This window comes from Sphaerodactylus townsendi, linkage group LG06 (assembly GCF_021028975.2).
Source record: "Sphaerodactylus townsendi isolate TG3544 linkage group LG06, MPM_Stown_v2.3, whole genome shotgun sequence".
NCBI lineage: Eukaryota > Metazoa > Chordata > Lepidosauria > Squamata > Sphaerodactylidae > Sphaerodactylus > Sphaerodactylus townsendi.
Window position 1 is genome coordinate 116,533,730 of NC_059430.1, and position 25,804 is coordinate 116,559,533.

At 45.6% G+C, this 25,804-nt stretch overlaps 1 protein-coding gene across 4 annotated transcripts; it reads right to left on the reverse strand.

Moving 5' to 3' along the window:
• Window positions 1-81: 81 nt before the first annotated feature.
• LOC125434371 (membrane-spanning 4-domains subfamily A member 15-like) lies at window positions 82-25,803 on the reverse strand. 4 transcript variants are annotated; one of them, XM_048499657.1, is made up of 7 exons: window positions 25,640-25,803; window positions 18,854-19,271; window positions 17,126-17,242; window positions 14,335-14,391; window positions 10,610-10,789; window positions 9,893-10,012; window positions 82-303 (listed from the first exon to the last, which is right to left on the reverse strand). In XM_048499657.1, exons 2-7 carry the CDS (start codon window positions 18,956-18,958, stop codon window positions 103-105), a joined length of 780 nt encoding a protein of 259 aa, XP_048355614.1. In that variant the 5' UTR covers window positions 18,959-19,271; window positions 25,640-25,803; the 3' UTR covers window positions 82-102. The 4 variants fall into 4 exon arrangements, with proteins under 4 accessions (XP_048355614.1, XP_048355613.1, XP_048355615.1 ...); XM_048499656.1 differs by having other exon boundaries at window positions 25,635-25,803; XM_048499659.1 differs by lacking the exon at window positions 82-303 and adding an exon at window positions 3,283-4,875 and having other exon boundaries at window positions 25,635-25,803.
• Between the last annotated feature and the right edge of the window lies 1 nt (window position 25,804).

Consider the following 25,804-nt stretch of genomic DNA (forward strand, 5'->3'; position numbering starts at 1 on the left):
TCCTCTTGTATGTGTGTATATATATCAAGTCCGGTGGTATGCGTGTGTTGCACAGTGCCGGCCTGCGTCCGGAAGCAACAGGCTCCTCCGACAGCGAGGACATTAAACAGAGCTCCGAAGAGGAGAGGAACCAAAGCGACACTTGAAATGGGCAAAATGGTTCGTGCTACAGATCCTTGGCGTACGTAGATTTGTGTAACGTTTATTATTTCTACAGTTCTCCCAAGAGCTGGATGCCGTACAATGATGCAGTTGTGGGAGGTGAGGAGTCACACTTGTGTTTCCAGTCTTAAAAGACGAGACCTTAAGGATGGGAAAAGACACACAAAACAGAGAGGAAAGAAGAAGAAGAAGCTGAACCAGATGCAACTTTACCCTTGTTCCTGCTCAGAGGTACCCACTGTATGTGATGTCTTTCTTTCCATGCAATCATGCCTTCACGTGCTTCCTTTTATTTGTTCCTGTTGCCGCTCTCTTCTCACATTAGCACGATTGCACATCCATGTTTACATGAACCTTATATATCAATAGCCACCTCACACAGCAGCGAAGAACACTGGACTAGATTTCCACTGGGTGTTCCACCATATTTGCATTGCACTGGCTGCACCACAAGAAATCATTGTGTGATGATATTTTCTTGTTTCGGCTTCTGTGTTGGGGTCAAGGTTGGTGGGAATCTGAAGGGGGGGCACTGTGTAATGCTTTGTGTCCTGTGGCAAGTCTGATCCCTGAATCACACACCCTCAACATGGAGGAAGTTCTCCAAGATGGTATAGAGCAGCGGTTCTCAACCTGTGGGTCACGACCCCTTTGGGGGGTCGAATGACCCTTTCACAGGGGTCACCTAAGACCATCGGAAAACACATATAAATTACAGTTATGAAGTAGCAACGAAAATAATTTTATGGTTGGGGGTCACCACAACATGAGAAACTGTATTAAAGGGTTGCGGCATTAGGAAGGTTGAGAACCACTGGTATAGAGAATTTTTAGGATTAACACTGGGAGTAGAAAGGGAAGATGTTGGCTGACAGAAAGAACAGTTGAAATGACATTCTCCATGCTGGCAAAGTAATTTAACACAGCCATAGTGCACAACCCGATTAAAACGTAGGTACAGCTTTATTTAGGAATGAATGTACTTGATAGTGAAAAGGAGAGACAGAGATAGTGTCCTAACTAGAAGTGGTGATTTGGTGAACCCAATAAGGGTTGGGCGGGAAGGGAAGTTATTTACTAAAAAAAACCCCTGCAGAGCCAAATTCCCTGGGAGCCGATAAAGCCAAATATAATTCGGCTTTATCGTTTTTTGGAGTGGTGTGTATGTTTGGGGGTGGAAAGAACTGAATGCTGTGCTTCGGGCAGCCAAATCCAGCATTCAGCTGCAGTTCTTCCTGCCATGTGAACTTGAGAAGCCACGGCAGGGAGAACTGATTTTTTTTTGTTTCGTTTTTTTAAAAACCCAAAACAATTCGGTAAAAAGCAAAATAAAGCCAACAGGCATCGGCTTCATTTAGCTTTACCCAAAATTTTGAGGTTTTTTAAAACCTGAGCCCCAATTTTATCTATAAAAATTATCAGCGCTCACCCCTAGTCCTAACTACATCTCTGGCTGAGAAAGACAGAGAGGCCCTTTCCGCACACGCAAAATAATGCATTTTCAAACCACTTTCACAACTGTTTGCAAATGGATTTTGCTATTCCGCACAGCTTCAAAGAGCACTGAAAGCAGTTTGAAAGTGCATTATTCTGCATGTGCAGAAGGAGCCAGAGAATGAGAGAGACCAAAACCATTTGTGCACAGGGCTTTTCCTGACACAAGCCCACCTTCCCTTTGGAACAGTGCTTCAATTATGCAGTGGATTTGCATCATGCACCTGGGTGGATTTGCATTTACACAACTGGCCGAACTTCCAAGGAGAAGGATACGTAGCAGTCTGACAGGCAAGGAATGACACTTAACAGGAGAGAAGTTGCTAACCTCACTGATCTAACAGGAGAGAAGGTGATGATCTAACAGCCCTCTTGATGTCCCCTGCAGGATCTTTTTCTCTTCTTTGTACATCACACATTGCCAATACTCCAGGGGCTGCTGATAGTCAGCTACCAGCACAAGTGTTGACTGGTGGGTTCGTTTGCTCACTGCTCCAAAAAATCAGAAGTGAATATCCTCCGATCAGTCTTAATATTCAAGGGCAATTTTTGGAAGGGCAGTTCTTAACTGGTGGACTTTTGCAGCAACCAAGTTTGAGGATATTTCATATGCTGCTTAAACTTTATTCATATATACAAAGCTGATGGGCAACAGAGCCAGAACAAATAAAAGTAGTTCTTTACTCAGGCTCATTCCGCACATGCAGAATAACGCACTTTCAAACTGCTTTCAGTGCTCTTTGAAGCTGTGCGGAATAGCAAAATCCACTTGCAAACAGTTGTGAAAGTGGTTTGAAAACGCACTATTTTGCGTGTGCGGAAGGGGCCTCGGTGTATAATTCAATTGTGAAATATTCATTAACAGCTATTGCCAGAATTGTAGTCATAACTTTCTGGTTGAGTATTTGTCAAGTACCTATATAGGAGTATGCACTTAATTTGGGTTTTAATGTGACCGGTTTTTAATTTTAGTTATCTGACACTGTGTAATAAAACATGAACTACTTTTTTTTAAAAAAAAATATCTTTTTCTCGATCTTTTGGTCCCTAGCTTGTTTTACAGATTGGGTTTTGTTTCCCTTCATTTGTCATAGACACCTATCATCTAGGTTTGCTTCTTTAATATTGAAAGAGGCATGTCTGAGCAAATGGAAGAAAGCTACAATCCAACAAATAGACAGGGCTGGATTTTCTACCCTGGTTTTAATGGTTCAAAATCTGTAGAAGGCCCAGGTGTTAATCAAGCAAAGGATTTGCCATATGGATTATCTGAACACGCATGTTGTGGCACGTAGACCTCGTTTATCCCATCCAAGAGCCAGGTGCTTGAGGGCCTTTTCTACACAACATACTTACAACATTTTCAGACTGGAAATAAATTGGTTGTTGTGGGTTTTCTGGGCTGTGTGGCAGTGGTCTGGTAGATCTTGTTCCTAACGTTTCGTCTGCATCTGTGGCTGGCATCTTCAGAGGTGTATCACAGAGAGAAGTCTGTTACACACTGTGTCTGGACTTCTCTCTGTCTGGAAGATCTACCAGACCGCATAGCCCGGAAAACCCACCACAACCAGTTGAATTCAGCCGTGAAAGCCTTCGACAAAACATTGGCAATAAATTGTTTCCTCTGTGGAGTTTTTCCCCCTTTGATTCTGAAAATATTTCCAAGCAGCTTTGTTTTTGAAAACTATTTTACAACGTTTCTTTCTTCTGAAACGTTTCGGAGCTAGATTCCCCCCAAAGTGCAGTCATTTTCCATGCCCCGGTGCCGCTGCCCAGCTTTCCTCCCAATGCCATTTTCTCGCATCTCTACCCTCAAGCCTTTCCCCCTCGCTGCTCTATTCTCCGTCATTTCGTGTGTGGGTTTTTTCCGATATTTGGTTGAATCAACGAAGCATCAATTGATCGCAGCTATAGAGCAGCAAAGCAATGTATCAGTGAAGCATTGTTTCAATGAGTAAGCAAAAATGTTTTTTAAAACCCCTCACCACAGCCATGAAACGTATGAAGGAGGCGAGTGCAGGTAAACATTGTGGTAAAGGGGCAGAGGAGGGAATCAAAAACTTTCTGGAAATATTCTAGGTGAATTGTGTGGAAAAGACCTAAACCTCCTAAATGCTAATGACAATTCCACTGCTAGTTATATAATATGGCTTGACTCCAAGTCAAAGACTCAAGAAAGAAAGAAAGAAAGAAAGAAAGAAAGAAAGAAAGAAAGAAAGAAAGAAAGAAAGAAAGAAAGAAAGAAAGAAAGAAAGAAAGAAAGAAAAAGTCTCTCCAAGTGGGTTTGTATGGAAAAGTGATACATTTATTTTCTTACTCATAAAAGTAATCAATTGCTTTTCCTGACTTATTTTCAGACATACAAAGGTAGTTTAAAGAGAAATCTCCCCATTAAAAGAAATCTATTAAAATGCAATTAAAATAAAATACTTTTTTTTAAAAATACATAAAATTAGTATTGACAAAATATCAGAAGACAAATCTGGCTGGTTAGCAAGGATTGAAACGTGAGGTTTTACTCACAAACATTTAACAACAGTGGTGGGATTCAGCAGGCTCGCACCACTTCGACAGAACCGGTTGTTAAAATTGTGCTTGAAAACAACTGGTTGTTAAATTATTTCAATCCCACCAATGTTTAACAATCCTTAGAATGAGAAGATATAGGATTTCCTGTGGCAACCAGTGGTCTACCTACACTTCTGGAATGAAGACTGTACATAGGGCTTTTCCACATTGAAAGATGCATCTAATTAAAAAGTCGAACCCCTGCAAAAATCCAGGGGGACAAGCCCCTAACCATAATATAATAATTTTAACAGCCAAAGCTAAGATGTCTCCATGAAAGCTCAGACCGTAAACAGAAGCTTTATATCTGACCTTCCCCCCCCCCACCCCCACATTCAAGTGCAAAGAATTATATTTACTCAAAAGGAAGACTACAATTTTGCCCTGGGTGTGCCATCAAGAAAAAGGGGCCCATCTTATATATAAGTTTCAAGTTTGTTTGTTTTTGCTGTCTAGTTGCACCTGAGACCCTGTTGCACCTGAGACCCCGTTAGCCATTGGGGTATATACGGTAGCCATGTGAATCAAGTCCAGCCGATGGAAAACGCTGCAAGAGACAGTCATCCGGGTGGGTGGAGTTAGAGAAGGCTTTCAAGGAGCTTGCTGAGGAGGAACGCTGTCCTCCGCAGTGTTCTGAAAAATTATTATGGTCTGAAAAACAAGACCCCCCCCCCCAAAGAAGGCACATGAGACAGAGGGTAGGGATACACAGATCTGGCTTCTGCCCCACCTGGAAAGGCAATGTGGTCACTGCCTCCTTGGTTAGCAAGGAATCCAGACAGGAGGCAGGAAATTATTTATTTATAGCACTTATTATATACTATCCTCACTGAGATGCAAAACTGATTGCAAAGTTAGAAAGACACAGGAATAAAGAAAACCTGTGGGATACACCCCAAGCAATTCAGCACCCAGACTGCAAAAAACAGAGGGCAATGCATCACAGAAGAGAACGGTAAAACAAAAATTGTAGCAAAATGCAACCCTCTTCCCTTGACAATGCCACTTCTGAGTAAAATTTCTGGAAAATCACATTAAAAAGGAAACACTTTTGAGAAGGGCAATAGGGCCTCATCAAAATTTGGGTAAATAAGTGATGCCGGAGTACTGAAAAATGCTTGACAAAAGTACCTCAGCAAAGACTTCTGTAAATGGGGTGCTGTGTGGTTTCTGGACTGTGTGGCCGTGCCTGGCATCTGTGGCTGAAATCTCAGATCCTCTGAAGATGCCAGCCACAGATGCAGGCAAAACGTCAGGAGAGAATGCTGCTAGAACACGGCCATACAGCCCGGAAACCACACAGCACCCCAGTGATTCCGGCCGTGAAAGCCTTCGACAATACTCCTGAATAAACTTTACAGCCAAGGGAGAAGAGGACAGCTCCTGTCATCGATTGCTAACAATGATATTGGTTAAATCATGGGGAGTGGGGGATAAGCACAGATGCTCATACAATCGAGCAGGGATCTACACCACACCGAGAGTCAGCGTGGTGTAGTGGTCAAGAGCAGTGGACTCTAATCTGGAGAATGAAGTATGATTCCCCACACCGCCCCATGAATGGTGGACTCATATCTCGTGAACTGGATTTGTTTCCCCTACACATGTAGCCCTCTGGGTGACCTTGGGCCAGTCACAGTTCTCTCAGGACTCTCTCAGCCCCATCTACCTCACAAAATGTCTGTTGTGGGGAAAGGAAAGGAGCTTGTAAGCCACTTTGAATCCCCTGTCAGGAGAGAAAGGCAGGGTATAAATCCAAAACTCTTCTCACTCTTCTCCCAAACTTTTCAGTACGAGGGCCACACTGGATATTTTATAAATATTTGTTGGCCAAAATAAAATCAGTTTTAAATTATTGAATAAAATTCAATTGTGACAATTACGAATGAACAACGCCACCCTTAATCTGAAACATGATATATAATGAATAAAAACACCTTTTTTAAAAAAAGAAGAAGAAGGAAACCCTCCCTTTTACTGACATGCTGACAGGCCAGGTGCAGCATTCAACTCTGTGTGCTGTCTCTGGGCTTCAAATGAACCCTGGAATTGGCCACTCAGTTTGTGCCTGCTGCTCCCGTACTCCACATGGAGCAATGAGGCAGCAGCTTCACAAAGGCTGATTCCGCACGGGCCAAAAACAGCAGTGTGAAAACGGTGTGAAAATGGTGCAAAGGGGTTTAAAACGGTGTAAAAGGGTTTATACTGTTTTCACACTGTTTTCACACCACTGTTTTTGGCCCATGCGGAATCAGCCAAAGCTGTTTTTGCCAGGCTCTAATGTAATCTGGAGAAAATCTTGTAGAGGGCTGAATGTGGCCCATGGGCTGTAGTTTGGAAACCCCTGCAATATGGAGACGTATAAATGAAACCTCCCCACACCAGCAAAGATTTGTTTCAGGGCCTTGAGGACGCTAATCTCCCATTTCTTCTCTGAAATATGTCTTCCCCAAACCAAAGAGCCTCTTCTGGCTTTCTTCTGCCTTACTGGAGCTGAATGTATTTCAGAAGAACCCAGGAGGCATAACTTCAGTATTTGTAAGGACCGTTCATTCAGAAATGGCTGCCTCCATCACAGGAAGATGTTTGGTTTGGAACCCCCATGCAGGCTGTAATTAGCTCCTGCCATGGAGCTAATTACAGCCTGTTTGGGGGTTGGCCATCCTGGGGTGATGCCGACCATACCATCTCACTGAAAGGTGACAGCAAACTTATATATTAATCTGCCATTTCCTGGATCTGCTTTGTAGTAGAATGCTCCTCACGGGTTCTAGTACCTACTTAGAAGAACTAGGTAGGCACTAGGGCCCCCGCAGAGCATTCCACTACACCGAAGGTCCAGGAAACAGTGGATTAATATACAAATCCACTGTCATCTTTTGGTGAGACAAAGTATACACATTCTCATCATTCTAGAAGAGCCCACAATGTGCTCAGCAAGGTTGGCGACCTATGACTGAAGTTGTCCATAAACAACCCAGAGTCTGGTTTGAGCTGGAAGGCAGCCGAGTCTGCAGATGGCCTTGGGCTGTCCGAAAATCCAAACGGACTGCAGTGAGCCCCAAAGGAAAACAAACACTGCTGACTGAACGAGAAACAAAATGGTAAATGAGGTTTAAAATATTAAGTTTTCAGTGGCGTGCATTAGCACAAAACCCCGAACTTTACAGAAACACCAAGCTGGTGGTGAATATTCAGGAAAGAAAACTCTGGCTCCTGTTGTCAATGAAAACAACAGCAATAGGTGGTGAAAAAGGCCCTTTCCATCCTAAGGGATAAAGCCACCTGTATCATAAAAAATGTGATGTTCAGTTCTGATAGTCTCATTTAAGGCTCATTCCGCACATGCAGAATAATGCACTTTCAAACTGCTTTCAGTGCTCTTTGAAGCTGTGTGGAATAGCAAAATCCACTTGCAAACAGTTGTGAAAGTGGTTTGAAAATGCATTATTTTGCGTGTGCGGAAGGGGCCTAAGAAAGGAAAGGGAAGGAAAAGGAAAGATTGTACTTTGGGTAAAGTTGCAGAAAAGGGAAACCAAAATGGCCAAAGGCTCGGATTAATTCTCCTGTGTGAAAACGGTGTAAAAGCGTTTAAAACAGTGTAAAAGGGTTACAATTTTCACACTGCTTTCACACTGCTGTTTTTGGCCCATGCGAAATCCGCCTAAAAGTGCTTGGAGTTTTGTTTCTTTTTAATTTTGGGGAAGAAAATCTCTAAAGCTAGGAGAAGGGAAGCAAAAAGAAAGTGTATTGTTATGTATGGTAAATGAGGTTTAAAGGATGAGGTTTAAAGGTGAGGAAAAGGATCTACCCAATTAGGCCAATGAGTAATTATATCATGGGATTTGTTCCTTCAAGAACAAGCTTGTATAGGTTTAGATGGGGATTAGTTGGCTTTAAAATTCACAAAGGTGTATCAAGGCCTATTAGCCATGATGGATAAACAGTGTGTCCACTGTTGGAATGGCTGAAAAATCTCATTTGTGGGTTGGTGGGGAGAAGAGCAGGGGAAGGTTTGTGCTTTCTTGTTTTACTCCCAGGAAGCCCAAAAGCATCTGTAGGAAATAACATTCTGGACCATCTGGACCTTCAGCACACCAATATTATGTTTATGATTGCTGTCCTGTCTTCTACCCCTCCCCAGGCTCCGGGAAAATAATGATATGAATGCCAAGGGTGGCCACTGGCACAACACCTAACCACGCAATCTGTTCTGGTCATGATGGTGGAAGGTCCACACCAAGGATGGCCAATTGGTGGCCTCAGAGCCACAAAGGAGTTCTAGGAGGTTCACAGCAGTGGTGGGATCCAAAAATTTTAGTAACTGGTTCCCATGGTGGTGGGATTCAAACTGTGGCGTAGCGCCAATGGGGCTGGGCAGAGCACGACAGGGGTGTGGCCGGGCATTCCGGGGGCGGGGCATTCCTGGGCAGGGCTGCGGCAAGGACGCAGCCGCTGCGCCGGTCCTTGGGTGGGAAATGAATGCACGCAGGCGCAGGCTGCCACGCACGCCGGTGCACCTCCTGCTAGACTGCTTCAAGTTCTGCGTGCTACTGCTGAGAGGAGGGGCATAACTAAGGCAAAAATCACGTGGCAAAATCACCAATTAGTAACCCCCTCTCGGCATACACAAATAATTAGTAACCTACTCTTGGGAACCTGTGAGAACCTGCTGGATCCCACCTCTGGTTCACAGTCACTCTACTTTTTCTTTCACGCTGAAGTCTGTATTTTCTGTTCAGTTTCACGCATCAGAAAAAGAAGCAGTACGTTTCCCTATGGACGTTTTCTGGTTTCCCTGAGGATTTTGGAGGAGGAGAAAAGGAGGAGGAGGAGGAGTTATACCACGCTTTTCTCAACAGTCATGAGTCTCAAAGTGGCTTACAAATTCCTTCCCTGCCTCTCCCCGCAGCAGACACCTTGTGAGGTAGGTGGAGCTGACAGAGTTCCGTGACCAGCCCCAAATCATCCAGCAATCTGCCACTCATGTGGAGGAGTGGAAAATCAAACTCACTTCTCCAGATTAGAGTCCACCGCTCCTAACCAATAGCTCACAATTTATTTCCAGAGGTTACCAACCTCCAGGTAGGGCCTAGTCGTCACCTGGAAATACAACTCATTTAAAGATGACAGAGATATTTTCCAAGGTTGTCCTGGATAAAATGGCTACTTTGAAGGGTGGAGTCAATAAAATTATAGTCTGCTGAGGCCCGTCGCCTCCCCAAATCTTCCCCTCTCCAGGCTCCACCCCCAAATCTCCAGGAACTTCTTAGACCCAGAGTTGGCAACTCTGTGAATTTCCCCAGAAACACACTGGCTCTTCAGCTCCAAATATAGCTGTGCCTATTTGGAACAGATTCCCTACTTTGATTTCAAACAAGCACAAGCCTATCACAGACTGGAAATAAATTGCCTATTCTGGAGTTATGGGATGGGCTAAGGAAGTCTCCATCTGAAACCAAGGTGAAGGCTGCTGGCTATGTACCTGCTTCATTCTACAGTGGTGCAAAGCAAAGAATGAATGTTGAAGGCAACCTGGACCAAGATCCCATCTTTGTTACAGAATACGGTTTCGAGCACCATGTCCCTTTCAACAGATAGCAAAATCATCTCCTCTGCCCAGGTCTCCACCCCTGTTTTCATTCTGCAATCATGATTCCCTTATTACCGTTTCGCTGTAGTTATTCCGGCACACGGTGGCACACCCGAAGGCAGCGCTGACGATGGTGATGCCAAACTCTAATATGGTCAACGCGAGAAGCATGGCTATCACATTGTATACAGTAGCCTGCGGGTGAAACAATGCATACATCATCCATATGGAATTGTCTTTCCATTTATTGCAAATAAAAACATCCCAAATACCATTTAAAGAAGCATGGGTGGCTGCAATGAAAATCATAGGAGGGAGGCCCCACTCTTCTAAGGTGATCGGGAAGCATGGAAGGCCTATCTGGCAGCATTGCATCCCAGCCAATCTTCATTACTTTTGTCCCTTATGGACAAAAGTAATTCCCTTATTACCCAAAGGCAGAGGCTGAGAGAGGGGGAACTGTGCCCGGGGCGCGTGTGTGCCCTGCGCCCCTGCCACGGCCACACCCTGGAATGCCCCCAAACACCCCCCCACACACCCCTCCTGCCCACGCGTGCGCCCAGGGCAAGTTGCCCCACCCTTTCCCCTGGCCACTACGCCACAGCCAAACACTGCAAGGAAAACTCATTAGTGGGAATTATATAAGATCAGATATAGCATTTATCATTCAGAAGATGAGGCTCACTAAGGGGGTGTGACCCTGACCAAGGGGGTGGGATCCTCCCATCACCTCTTCTTAGCTTAAAGTGAAAAATCTGGCCCACCACCCTGTTCTGTATGAGGAACACTTACGTAAGGGACGATGCTGTTTTCCTGGCAAACTTGAATCAGTTTGGTGTCGTTTATGTTGCTTGCACACCAAGAATCACTTCTTCTGGGTCGGCTTTGAAAGTTCATGAAAAGGGAGGAGCCCACCAGCCCAATGCCAGCTGCCACGGCACTCACAATATTCATTCCCAACATACCTTTCACCTATAGGATGTAAACAAAGTGGTATTTCTTTGGGAAAACTTGGTTCCTTCCGTCCATCTAAGAAGTTCTGCTGTCTTCTCTACAGGTCTAAATACTCCTCTCTCTCTCTCTCTCTCTCTCTCTCCCCCCCTCGCTCTCTCTCCTCTTGGTGGCCCTCAGACCTTGGAGTGCCCAGTGGTAATCTCTGGGCATCAACAAGGTTCTTCTGAATGCAAAAGCAAGCCTCTGAACCTTATCTGATCGTAAGAGAAAGGAGAGTGGCAGAATGCTCATCTTGTATTCAAGAGCTTAGAGACTCAGCATCCACTATATCCATTCATTCCCTGGCTAACATAGCCTGTTTTTTAAAAAAAAATATTCTCTGTGTAAACAAAGAGTTACTTCCTCCAATGCAGGGTTGCCAACCTCCAGGTGGGACCAGGAGATATTCCAGAATTAGAACTCATCTCCAACTTGATTTGAGTCCAGTAGTAGCAGCAACTGATCTCTAGATGAAAAGAACAGGATCCCTAGAGTAAATGGGTGGTTTGGGGAGTGGATTCTCACAGTTTGATTCCACTCCACTGGGTTATCCCTCAACTCTGCCCCCCAGACTCCACCTACAAATCTGCTGTAATTTCCTGACCCAGAGTTCACAACCCTGCCTAAATATTTCCAGTTGCATTTCATAGATTTTCTTCTTAAAGATACTCCAGAATTTATTTGATATGCCATAACCTCCAAAGAGCCGTGTGGCATAGTGGTTAAGTGCTTGCACTGCCACTCACACCGTCAGGAGTTCGAATCCCCTGTGGGTCAGATATCCTGGCAGCTGGCTCATGGTCAACTCAGCCATCCATCCGTTCCTTGGTCAGTAAATAAGTACCTAGCACATACCTAGGGGGTAAAGAATAGCCGGGGAAAGCAATGGTAGACTACCCCACAAAAACGGCTTGCCTATGAAATCACTGCTTGCAGTGGTACCCCAGGGTCAAACACGACTGAAGGGGAAACTTTACCTTTAACCTCCAAAGAATAGGGTTTGCTAGATAGTGGAAACTCAAAACAGGAGTAGTTGGAGGAACTAAAGGAATGTGTGCAGTTGAGTTAACTAACCTGTATGCTGTGTGCAGGGGCGTACCGCCAAGGAGGACATATGGGGTCAAATGTCACCGGGCTGCGGCCATCTAGTCATGTTGGGGGCGGAAAATCACCCCCCACATCCCTCCTCCTGGTGCAAAAAAATTGTTTGGTCGTGGTGGGGGAGGTAGGTGTGTGCATGTGTGCGCGTGTGTATATATACAGAGAGAGAGACTGCTATCCTGATTAAGACACAGAACATAATTTAACATCTACGTGATTGTTTATGAAACTGAAGATGAATTTGTCAAGATTTGTATCCAGCTTTCTTTTACTGAACAAAATTTTATCTTTTTACATTTCCGTGCACATATAATTAAGTCATTCATAAGAACTAGCCTGCTGGATCAGACCAGAGTCCATCCAGTCCAGCACTCTGCTACTCGCAGTGGCCCACCAGGTGCCTTTGGGAGCTCACGTGCAGGATGTGAAAGCAATGGCCTTCTGCTGCTGCTGCTGCTCCTGAGCACCTGGTCTGCTCAGGCATTTGCAATCTTAGATCAAGGAGGATCAAGATTGGTAGCCATAGATCGACTTCTCCTCCTTCATAAGGATCCTGTGCAAAAGGATCTTTGAAAGGCAAGGTGTGCATTGTCTGTATTGACCCAGCTTGGTCAGTTTAATGCAGTGTAGTGGTTACTACATTCAGGTAAGGTCTGGATGACCTGGATTCAAATCCTCACTCTGCACTGAACCTTGCTGAGTTGTAAAAGGGTACTGATTATATCCTCATCTTTCTTGCTGATCGTGCATGTTTTCTGAAGTCTGTGAGATCAGGCTCGTTTCAACTATTGGTGAACTCTGGTTACATAAGGTTTACTTTAGTTTGACAGTTAATTGAAACAGTTCCAGAAAAATTGGATTGCCTGCTTTTTAACAGAGATGAACAGCCACATCCAAGAGGTCGGGCAACAGGCTGCAGGACTTTTCCCTTCGAGGTTTCCTGGCCGTGTGGGAAAGCTTGCAAAGCAAAAAAGCCTCCCTGCTGCGGAAAAGCCCCCATTGGCTTAACAGACTTTTTAGGTGCCATAAATCTGAAGTCCTGGCTGCAGGCATAAGGCAGCATATGGCCGGAAGGAAGTCAACTGATGTCAGCTCCTTCCGTGGCAATGCCAGCCTGCTCTCACCACGCCGGCAGCAGGGACTCTGTGGATTATATCATACATACCGTGTTTCCCCGAAAATAAGACAGTGTCTTATATTAATTTTTGCTCCCAAAGATGTGCTATGTCTTATTTTCAGGGGGTGTCTTATTTTTCCATGTTCTGTTCGGCGGGCATGCTTCCAAACAAACACTTTGCTACGTCTTACTTTCGGGGGATGCCTTATATTTCGCACTCCAGCAAAACCTCTACGACGTCTTATTTTCAGGGGATGTCTTATATTCGGGGAAACAGGGTAGTTAAGAACCAATCATTTTTCTAGATTGGAATCACATGATTAAGACAGAAGAGATTTAGAGTAAGATAAAGACGCTGTTTTTCTATAAAAATCAACTGCCGTTAACAGGCCAATTTGATTTTTCTGCAAGGAAGTCTTGGAAGAAGATCAGGTGAGATTTCTGGGTGGGTATAACTTGGGTTTATACTAAAATCCCCACAAGTAGTGAGACAATAACCTAAAACATGGTTTGCTTTATAACGTTACCTATACTATGATTAATAAATGCTAGGAATGTATTGCTGAAGGCTTTCACGGCAGGAATCAACTGGCTAATGTGTGTTCATATAGGTGCCTGTGTATTTTAATGACATTAAGATGATTTGTGAGGTCTGAGGATAACGTTTGTCGTATTGTTGGTCTAAGACTGCACAAATAAATTGATTGATTGAACTGGATGAGGGAGTAAAACATCCCTTTACAGGGCGACTTTTGGCCTCACCTACCCCACATGGTTGTGGTGATGATAAAATGGGGAAGGGGAAAACATGTACACTGTCCTGAACCCCTTGAAAGGTGGGTGGGATCAAAATGCAGTAGAGCAAGGTAGCTACTAGTGAGGCCCAGAGGCGTATGGCCTAGGCCCTATAGGAACATAGGGTCACCCATGTCCCTGGGCATACATCTTTTGGTCATGTGAGGGGTGCCAGATGCCCCAGCCACACACCACCAAGTCCTGCACGGAGTCCAGGGGGCGGGGCTCGGCAGTGTGGCCCCGCCCCTGAGCCCTGCCCCCAAGCATGGGGGGCTGGGGTGCAGGTGGGCTTGGAGAAGGAGTTGTTTCTGGATGCCATTTCTCCCCAATATGCCTCTGGTGAGGCCTCATGAACCAATCGGCAGGGAGGCCCCAGAACTTTGAATGCCATTATAGAACGGAGGCTGAAGTCACAAACAGTAAAGTGCCTTAAAAAACCCTCCAAAATCCAGAATATTATATTTCTTCTGCCAGTTTGTTTTGTCCAATTGTTCTCAAATATGTCCATTACCAGTGATATCCTGGGGTTCCTGGCAGCTGCCACAGACAAGGATCCAGAAATAATATACTGTGAAAGACACAAAAAGGAAATCAGAAGCAAGCTCTGAAACAGTACGTCTCCGTATCTGAAACAGTATCTCCGTAAGCTTTTATTCTCAGCCCCTAAACTGGAGACCTCCAGGAGATGAAACTGTCTGGTCATATAGTCAAGAGCCGGTAACTGTGAAGTAAGCCCATGTTCTACCCAGCTCAGGATATCTATACAGGAAGCTGTGCCAAGTCGCCAAATTATCGAATATACAAGATTTTCCCATGGGCCTCTTGGTTCCTATTGGTTTAAAACAAGTTTCTAGTCCCTTGTGAATGGGGCAATGGGCCAAATGTGTGGGGCAACATCCCACAAGCTTCCGCTACATTTTCTTCCCTCAGGCTGTGTTCTGTGAAATTTGCTTTCTTGAAGAAATGAAAATGGAAACTCTTGTGGTGCTGTGATCAAGAACCCACTTCTGAATGCCATGCTTGTGCAAATACACGCACCCCTGACAAACTTTCCTTAAACAGTGGCTTTTCGTGACCCTTTTGATCAATTACATTCCATAGTATTTGAAATGGCTGGTGAATCTGGGGAAATCTTCCCAGTTTCTTGGTGAGGGGGAGAGGCTTAGTGATAGAGTAACTGCTTTGAATGCAAAGGTCTCTGGTTCGATCCCAGGCACTTCCAGTATAAAGGATCAGGTAGGCAGGTAGGTTGGTTTTGTCCTTTCAAGCCCTACATGATTTGGGATCAGAGTGCCTAAAGGCAGAGGTGGGATCCAGCAGGTTCTCACCAGTTCCCGAGAGTGGGTTACTAATTATTTGCATGTGCCGAGAGGGGGTTACTAATTGGGTCTGCTTTTCCATTAGAAATTCCATTAGGTCCAAAAATCATAAAGTCCTGTTGTTTCCTATGTGACTGGTTAGTGAAGGTAGAAAACGGGATAATTCTCCCTGTTGTTGGGATGTTTTAAAAACATGCTTTAGAAATATGGTAAAGTTCCATATTTGAGGAAAGTATCCTTCTTTTGATTTCTAGAAACAAAATTAAGTATTTGAAAGTATTAAGTATTTGACAGGCAGTCAATTAGAGGAGAAGTTGTTGTTTCTGTTGGCAGTAGACGATAGGACTTGCTATAATGAGTTTAAATTATGGACAGAAAGATACCAGCTGGAAATTAGGAACTTTTTTTTACAGGAAGAGTTTTTTACAGTAACAGAGAAATTATTAATGCCCCCGGAATGCCCGCCCACGCCCCGGTCGTGCCCCGCCCAGCCCCATTGGCGCTACGCCACTGTTTGAATCCCACCACCATGGGAACCTGCTACTAAAATTTTTGGATCCCACCATTGCCTAAAGGACTCACTTCTCCCACATATTCCTACCCAGGAATTTAGATCACTGTCAGTCAGTAGCAGGCTGTTGAAAATAATTTTATTTAGGACAGCATCTGATCAGTTCAGTTTCTCTGTCTTAAATGATTGTTCTAAACTGTTCGTTTTTAAAATGAATTTTGCTTTGCATTGGTCCCTAATGCAGAAAGGTGGTTAATAAATGTTTTAGATTAGATTAGATTAAGATTAGATAGAAGACAGATGATAGATGACAGATAGAAAAGAGAAAGGTAGAAAAAAGGTTGACAGAAACAAGACAGAAAGAAGGTAGATAGATAGATGACAGGCAGAGAGACAGAAGACAGAGAAGAGACAGACAGATACACAATAGACAGATAGAAGACAGACTGATAGACAGACATTGGCCCTTTCCGCAAAAGTTGACTAAAATATTTCAAGAATGTTTTCCAATCTCCCCTTACCAAATTGTTTTTCTGCACCCATCTTCAAGGGAGGGAGGGAGGGAGGGAGGGAGGGGTCCACAATGCCATTTGGTACAGACATGGCCAAAGTATGCCTGAAGAATATGTGGCCCTGTTGGAAGAGTTGCCGACAACTTCCATATATTGTTTTACTACTGAGCAACAGAACATTGACATGAAAGAAAGCTGGATGTAAAGGAGAAAAAGCACGTGGGTATTAATACATCAGGAACGCCAGTTAATCTCTGGTGTATTCTCCCCATCAGTCTAACAGGCTTCAGATGCAGGAGCTGGCCAAGAGACTTGCTCCAAATAGCTTGAAATGTCTAAGGCTGTTTCCGCACGGCCACACTGGGGGGTGCGTTGGTGTATACAACGCCGACACACACACACACCCAGGACCGTTCGCATGAACGGTCCTGGTAACGGCAGGGAAGACGGCACAGCGCAGCACTGCGCCGTCGCCCGAACGACGTACCTTCCCTGTGACCTTCCAGCACGTTGCCCAGGCCAGGGGACACGCCTCCCTGCCCTGCGCGACAGCAGTGGCTGGAAGCTGCTGTTTCCAGAAAACATTCGCACAGCAGTGGCTGGAAGCTGCTGTTTCCAGAAAACCTCGCTCAAGGAGCAAGGTTTGGAAACAGTGGCTTCGTGCCGCTGGGGGGGAGCGAGGGCAGCGCAGCAATGCAGCTGCAATGCAGCTGCGCCCCCATGCGAACAGCTCCCTAGGGACGGCATTTTTGCTGTCCCTAGGGCGCTGTTATTGGCCCATGCAGAAAGGGCCTAAGATTCCACCTTAAATAATTTATCAATGTTAGCTGCACATACTCTGTCAAGCTTTTGCCAACTCATGGACTACCCTAGATTGGAAGGCACAGGATGCTAAACATGGTCTGTTCTGAGGCAAAGGCATTTCAGTGGGCCTTTCCACGCCCACACGCGTATAATTACCAGGATTCCAGGGCAATATGTTATCTTGAATGCGATGTCATACAAAGATGGCCGATCCACCATTTCTACTATAAGCCCACAAGTAATTTCCAGGATGCCAATGAATATTTGAGTGATCTACCAAAAGAGGATCAAGCAGTGCATTAGCGTAGCGCATGTCAGTGGATCACCAATGTACTCTCACCAAAATGAGTCAAATAGGCGGAACATTTAGGATGGAGTGTCAGCAACGTAAAAAATCTGGGGCCTACGATAAGCCTATTGGTGGATACATGAAAATGTTTGGGATTGTCATTATAAGGAGAATAAAAACATGAATGGTTAGAAGTGGGCATTTGACTCATTTACACCACTTTGAATCCTGACCTGGGTGGTCCAGGCTAGCCCAATCTTGTTAGGAGCAGCAGTGGCGAAGGAGGTTAAGAGCTCGTGTATCTAATCTGGAGGAACCGGGTTTGATTCCCCGCTCTGCCGCCTGAGCTGTGGAGGCTTATCTGGGGAATTCAGATTAGCCTGTACACCCCCACACATGCCAGCTGGGTGACCTTGGGCTAGTCACAGCTTCTCGGAGCTCTCTCAGCCTCACTCACCTCACAGGGTGTTTGTTGTGGGGGGGGAGGGCAAGGAGATTGTCAGCCCCTTTGAGTCTCCTACAGGAGAGAAAGGGGGATATAAATCCAAACTCTTCTTCTCTTCTTAGACCACAGAAGCAAAGCAAGGTCAGCCCTGGTAAATATTTGGCTGGGAGCCCACCAAGGGAATCCAAGCTTGCTGCACCACAGAGTCAGACAGTGGAAAAACCATCTCTGTTCTTCTTCTGCCTTGAAAACCAGATCGGGTCGCTATAACGGTGATAACTTGACAGTATTTTCCTCCTCCTCCGGCACCACACTGCTTTAAGGACATATTAACCCAGCAGAGCCGTTTTCTGTGTTGGCCCCTTTTTAAGACACCCCCAGAACAAATGAAGCAACATTTGCAGAAACTGAGAAATAAATCAGTGCTCTTTCAACACCCACTTCTGCTTTTCCTCAGCGAAATCTGCACTTTTGTTGTCTTCAGTAACTAACTTTTCAACGTCAGTAATATTTTGGGTCTGGGCAGAGCTAACTTCTCGCTGAAAGTACTATTCACTTTTGTCCGAGCCAACAGCATATTCAAATGTCTCCAGTCCAAGAATTAACCGGACCTAGACCTGTTCAGCTGTGAACATCAGAAGCATTCAGGAGTGTATATCCTTGGATCCCATCCCTGTGAGTCTGCATGACTCGCTGTTCTCTCCATGCCGATTGGCCATGCTGGCAGGGACTGATGGGAATTGTAGTCTATGAACACCTGGGGCGCCAGAGTTGGACACCCCTCCCCTAAATGAATTCCTTCCTTCCTTCCTTCCTTCCTTCCTTCCTTCCTTCCTTCCTTCCTTCCTTCCTTCCTTCCTTCCTTCCTTCCTTCCTTCCTTCCTTCCTTCCTTCCTTCCTTCCTTCCTTCCTTCCTTCCTTCCTTCCTTTCTTTCTTTGGCCTTAGATCGGGCACCTGTGTATATATGTGTTTACATAATCTGGTTGTTTTAATTTATTTATTAATTGCTGCTGAGTTTTAATGGCTTAATTTTATGTTGTATTATTTGCTGTTGGGAACAGCCATGTTGGGAGCTGCCTCGAGCCCTTCGGGGATGAGGCGGCCTACAAATTTAATTAATTAATTCCCACACCCACACTTTGTACTCACCCCCAGGGCCAACAGCTCTCCCTTGTAGAACTGTTTCAACGGCTCAGAAGGTGCTCCTTTGCTGCTTGAGAAGGACTTGACCGTTTCAGGGTCTCTCGCGTCCATGCTGGCTACTGAGAAGATGTCTGTCTAAACAGCAGTCAGTATTCGGGCCAGGTATTTTGAAGGTAGAAATGGTGAAGGAGATGAAGAGACAAAAATCAGAGCAAAACGTCAGAGCCTGAATGGGAGTTCCTCCAAAAAGAGACAGACCAGAAGAATCTCCGCTTCTCACGCAGAAGGTCCCAGGTTTCATTCTCAGTATCTCTAGTTAAGGATCAGGTAGGAGGGGATGTGAAAGACATCCCTGCTGATATACTGCAGAGCTGCTGCCAGTTGGAATGGAAAATACTGATCTTGACAGATAGCCGGTCCGATTCTGTAAAAGAAGAAGAGTTTGGATTTATACCCTACCTTTCTGTCCTGTAAGGAGACTCAAGGTGGCCTACAAGCTCCTTTCCCTTCCTCTCCCCACAACAGACACCTTGTGAGGGAGGTGGGGCTGAGAGAGTTCTGAAGAACTGGGACTAGCCCAAGGTCACACAGCAGGAATGTAGGAGTGAGGAAACACATCTGGTTCACCAGATAAGCCTCTGCCACTCAGGTGGAGGAGTGGAAAATCAAAGCTGGTTCTCCAGATTAGAATCTACCTGCTCTGAACCACTACACCACGCCGGATCTCATAGAAGATAGCTTTATATGAGTTTTAGGTCCCAGCTTTAGGAGAAAGGGTGAGATAATATTGTAGATAATATTGTACAGAGGAGGAGGAGGAGGAGGAGGAGGAAGAAGAAGAAGAAGAAGAGTTTGGATTTATATCCCCCCTTTCTCTCCTGTAACAGAACTCAAAGGGGCTTACAAACTCCTTTCTCTTCCCCCCTTACAACAAACACCCTGTGAGGTGGGTGGGGCTGAGAGAGCTCCAAAGAACTGTGACTAGCCCAAGGTCACACAGCTGGCATGTGTTGGAATGCAAAGGCTTATTTGAATCCCCCAGATAAACCTCCACAGCTCAAGCGGCAGAACGGGGAACCAAACTCAGTTCCTCCAGATTAGAGTACACCTGCTCTTAACCACTATGCCACTGCTGCTCCTTTAATGATATAACCTTTAATGGCATAATAAATCACAGATAAAATAACAAATTGAGAAGGAAATAATACAGTTATAAATAAGAGCGCAGGTAAAATGGTGATTACCAACATTTGGAACGAATTGAAACAACATAGCAAAGAAACTTGGCTGTTGCCTCCAGGATATGCCAATCTTCATTGTTCAGTAAAGAAACAGTCTTTTGCTGCTCAGTTAGACAATCAGTCGACTCGACTATGGGTGAGATAATATTTAGGGTCACTGGGTTGTAAGATGGACAAGTAAAGATGTGATGACCATGCGAGAATGACGTTTCTTCTCATACTATGGAACAGATCCCCCTTGCTCCATACAAACAGTAATAGAACTCAGAATCTACACTCCAACCATCAGCAAGCTTCCCTTCAGTTCTTGGCTGGGAGCAGAGAGCTATTCATGAGCAGGTGCCCATTCACAAGATCACAAGACTTTGTTGTTCTGTGTTAATTAACGAAGAACAACACACAGATCCCACGCGATTAGTATTCTGCTAAATGTGAATGACAGAATTGTTCAGCAGGACGTATTTATTGATATCCCACTTTTCAATGGCTTACAACATTTTTGCCTTCTCCGCTGTATATTCAATAACCCTGTGAAGTAAGATAGGATGAGACTATAGGACTGGCTCTGCTTTTCCGTTAGAAATTCCATTAGGGCCAAAAATCATGAAGTCCTGTTGTTTCCTATGTGGCTGGTTAGCGAAGGTAGAAAACGGGATAATTCTCCCTGTTGGGCTGTTTTAAAAAACATGTTTTAGAAATATGGTCAAGTTCCTTGTTTAAGGAAAGTATCCTTCTTTTGATTTCTAGAAACAAAATTAAGTATTTGAAAGTATTAAGTATTTGACAGGCAGTCAATTTAGAGGGAGAAATGTTGTTGTTTCTGTTGGCAGTAGACGATAGGACTTGCTATAATGAGTTTAAATTATGGACAGAAAGATACCAGCTGGAAATTAGGAACTTTTTTTTACAGTAAGAGTTTTTTACAGTAACAGAGAAATTATTAATGCCCCGTCCCCGGAATGCCCAGCCACGCCCCCGTCGTGCCCAGCCCAGCCCCATTGGTGCTACGCCACTGTTTGAATCCCACCACCATGGGAACCTGTTACTAAAATTTTTGGATCCCACCACTGAAAGCAACCCTGCCAGATTAACAGCACGGACGCTTTGGTGCCTGAAGCCATGGAGAATCGAGACAGAAGCAGAACTGGCAGTACCTTGAGGGTGAAGAGGGCGTGGGGAAGGAAAGGGGAGCGGATTTGCAAACCCAGATTTGATTCGTATTGCCTTTTTAAAAATTGGCAGTTGCTTTTCCAAGATCTCCAGAGGTTGCACAAGAGATCTTCCATGATCTTCCATGGCAGAGAGGGGCCCAAAACAGAATTGGCTCCAGGGGTAAGTTCAGTGCAACTGGTACTGTTAAGTGAGTCAGAGACTGGTTTGTCTGGGTTTTGGTGTAAACTGCCCTGCACTGGAAAGCCTGAGTTAGCCCTGTCTCGTCGGATCCCAGAAACTTTATCTTTATCTTTATTAACCTTTAATAGGCATAAATAGATCAAGATTTACACAGACACATTCTTCAGTCTCAAGTATAGTTCAGTAGCAAGGAAATAGACCACATAACTTGGCCGGTTGTGATCTCTCAAGGGTTCAAAATCACTTCTAGATTTAAAAAAAAAAGAGAGAAAAAAAAATAGCCAGAGCAAAATGACAATAAATACCCTACACATCAATGTAGCAAAGAAATACAATCTTAATATAAAATTGCAATAAAAATAGATCTGTTTAGCAAGTTAAAAGCAAAATGATACAGCAATAGGTATCCTACCATGCAGATTAGACAGATTGGAGAAGATACCTATCTTTTATAAGAAGTTCTACGTTTGTTTTATGTATCATATTTTATATTTAAAAATTTGATTCTGTGCCAAATAATAAAAAACCAATTTGGTTTAGTGTACTGGTATAATATATATATATATATTTAAAAAATCCCAGAAACTAAACAGGGCCAAGCTGCAATTCAATACTCCCCACCCTACAACATTGTAACCTCCATATTGGAAGAAAAGAAGATTTCTAGCAGTAGCCAGTAGTACTTAGAGATGGTGTGTACTAATGTAACATAAACACAAGGGACTGGAAACAGGAAACCAAAATAAAGAGCATCTCCCCATACTCCCCACAAGTAACCTCTTGGTGGCCCCTGGCCCCAAAGACATTCAGTTAGCCTCAGCCAGGACCAGGGCCTTTTCAGACCTTGGGTACATTTTTCTCATTCCTGGCAACCTACTACATATTTTTTTCTTACTACAGCCCAAGAGCGGAAATGAAGCCGTGAGTCTCCACGCACCTTTCACATTTAGATCACTAATTGTTCCTGTTATTGCATGCCTTTAGAAACCAGAACTTCTTTTAACACGATTTGTCAGGGAATTTTGCCAGAAATACTCTTTAGCGCTTTCTATGAATGCTTCTGAGGCTTACATTTGAAGGTCAAGCTCTTTGGCTACAAGCCCTCTGAACAGAACACCTTTTTCATCACCTTGGGCATAGTGGGTGCAGCAGTGGCGTAGGAGGTTAAGAGCTCGTGTATCTAATCTGGAGGAACCGGGTTTGATTCCCCGCTCTGCCGCCTGAGCTGTGGAGGCTTATCTGGGGAATTCAGATTAGCCTGTACACTCCCACACACGCCAGCTGGATGACCTTGGGCTAGTCACAGCTTCTCGGAGCTCTCTCAGCCCCACCTACCTCTCACAGGGATTGTTTGTTGTTGAGAGGGGAAGGTGCAAGAGGAGAAGTTGTGAAAGCCTTTAGCGGAGTCTCCTGCAGGAGAGAAAGGGGGGATATAAATCCAAACTCTTCTTCTCTTCTTCTCTCCACTCCCAGACATCCATTCCTCCACTCTGGTTTTCATTTCTTACACCTGACTTCCTCATCTGTTTCGCTGCAGGCATTCTGGCACACACCGGCACACCCAAAGGTGGAAATAGTGACACAATGAGGAACTCCAAGATGGTGAACATCAGGAGTATTGCAGATTAGTCACAGGAGTCTTGCAAGAAGACAGTACATATCCACTGCTGGTGCTCCAATACAAAAATCAGTTCATCAGTGGAAACCCAAGAGTGTCACTGTGGAGTGCATATTCTGCACACTGCATTTCCTACGCAGGAAATGCATTCCCCGGTGACACTCTTGGGTTTGCACTGATGAACTGAACTGATTTAATGTTGAAGCACCAGTAGAATGTATATTATCTTCTTGCAAGCTCTGTCTAATTATTATGAATTATCACGTGCTTGTATGGCTTTTAATATGCCTGTCATTTTGCAGTACCAGTTTGTGATTCCTGTAGTGAAGGCAAGGTATAGATTTCTTCTTTTTAGATGCTGGCTTACTGTCTCTTATCTATACATGGTTGGATCTTTTCTGTTTACCTTTTTATACAGAATCAGCCCATCAGCCCACCAAGATCAGTCCTGTCTGCTCAGACTGGCTCTCGGGCAGTGGTGGGATCCAAAAATTTTAGTAACAGGTTCCCATGGTGGTGGGATTCAAACTGTAAATGCTTAGTAATGCAGAACAGACCCGGGGGGGGGCTTAGTGATGGCTGGGCATTCTGAGAGGCCCGGGGACAGTCCTGGGGCGGGGCTGTAGTAAAGGAAGCAGCAGCTCGCGAGGTCCTTAAGAGGAAGTACGAATGCATGCAGAGCATGAGCTGCCACTGCGCATAGTCTCGCCTCCTGCTAGACTGCTTCAAGAGTTCTGCGTGCCACTGCTGAGGAAGGGAGAGGCGTAGCTACTAAGGCCAAAGTCCAGCGTAGCAAAATCCGCCAGTGAAAGTAGCCCCTCTAGAAGCACACACAAATAATTAGTAACCTACTCTCGGGAACCTGTGAGAACCTGCTGGATCCCACCTCTGCTCTCGGGGTCTCGAGGACTTTGATGTCACCTACAGCTTAGTCGTTTGCAACTGGAGATACTCTGTCTGATGAGACAGAGGACTTGATGCAGTTTTGTCGGACCTGTAAGGTGGGGCTGTTCTGCCCACCTCACAGCTGAGAGAGCACCCATTTAATCAAGGATTTCCATCAATTTGGCCTCCAATTAATCTGCAACACAGAGTTGTTTGGCATAAGTATGTCTTCCGTTTGGAATGCTCATCATATCCCTAAGCATGCATTCCCCTCACCTTCTCTGCTCTGTAAGACCAAGGGGCTGAGAGCCAATGTAACCCAATAGATGCCATGCCACACCCTTGCGTTCTGTGTTTATCAGGAGGTAGTGGTGGCAGGCATTTTGGCTCCCCATGGACAGCAGAACCCTTCCCTTTGACACAGGGTAAATGCAGGAAGATAGGAATTGGTAGGTTAAAGTTGGGTTGCCACCTCCAGGTTCTTGGGGAATTGTGGGTGGAGCCCGGAAGGTATGGGGTTTGAGAAGGGACCTCAGTGGAGTATAATGTCATGGGAGTCTGCCCTCTAAAGCAGCAATTTTCTCCAGGGAAAGTGATCTCTGAATCTGTTATAATTCTGGTTGATCTCCGGGTCCCTGCTGGAAGCTGGCAAGCACAGGATGGCACCTTTCTTTTTGTTCCCAATTTTTCTTCCTGGTTTTGGCCACCCCCTCTAAGGAGTGCGTTTTTTCATTGCCTTTACACCACCTGGCTCCATCCACCCCCAACTGCTGCATACTGCTCAGTGAAGCTGGTCTGCTGTGGGTGAAGGGGAGGGAAGAGTCTTTCCCCAACCTATGAACAGAGTGAATGGGCTGCAGTTCCGGTTGCACATCTAATGCTGCCTGAAGGGCGTAAAGGGGAAGTGGTCCACGGTCAAGTTGGGTGTTCTCACTTCAGGAAGCGCCCAACCGCCTAGTTCTGCTTTTGGAGAGATTGGGATGGCACCAGTTTCCTCAAAGGGCTGCTCTGTTCTTGCTCCATCAATGTGCTTTCCAGTACAAGCCAGCTTGCCCAGAGCGGGATGGCCCAGCCTGGGCCGATCTGATCAGATCTCAGAAGCTACACTGGCTAGTATTTGGATGGGAGACCGCCAAGGAACACCAGGACCGCGATGTGGAGGCAGGCTAAGGCAAACCACCTCTGAAGGTCTCTTGCCTTCAGAACCCAGTGGGGTCTCCACAAGGCAGCTGGGAAGGGAGGAACTTCCCACCACCACTTGAACCAGCTTTCAGCAGCCGGCAGAAACTGGTCAGGTGAAGCAGAGAGGGGCCTTGCCCGCTGCATGCTGATCTTTCCCGCTGTGGTTGGGTTGCCAACCTCTGGGGAAAGCATGGATTTTCCCCAGAATCTCAACGGATCTCCAGACTACTAAAACGAATCCCCCTTGGATGGAATGCCAAGTTGGGCGCCTGGACTCTATGGCATCGCATCCCTGCAGTGCTCCCTCCTCCGTCCAAAGAATGCTCCCCTCCCCCAAGCCAGGCTCCGCCCCCGAATTTCCGGGGCCACCAGCCCGAGTGAGGCTGGTGAAAAACGGGCGCGATCCCCGAGGAGGGTCTTCCGGCGGTCCCGTTCACGGCCCCCTGCAAATCGGCTCCTCTGGCTGGCAGAGGCGGACCTTCCGCGGGCGCCCCCGGCCCCGACTCACTCGACTGAGCCAGCCCCGCAGGCGGCGTCTTCGCGCGGGATCCGAGCCGGGCGCGCCTCTTCCTCCTCCTGGCCGGGCGAGCGCGACCCTCCGCGGGCACCGGCTGCGCCCCTCCTCTCTCCCCGGGCGCCCCGCCAGGCCCGACGTTCCGGACGAAGGAGGGAGAAGAG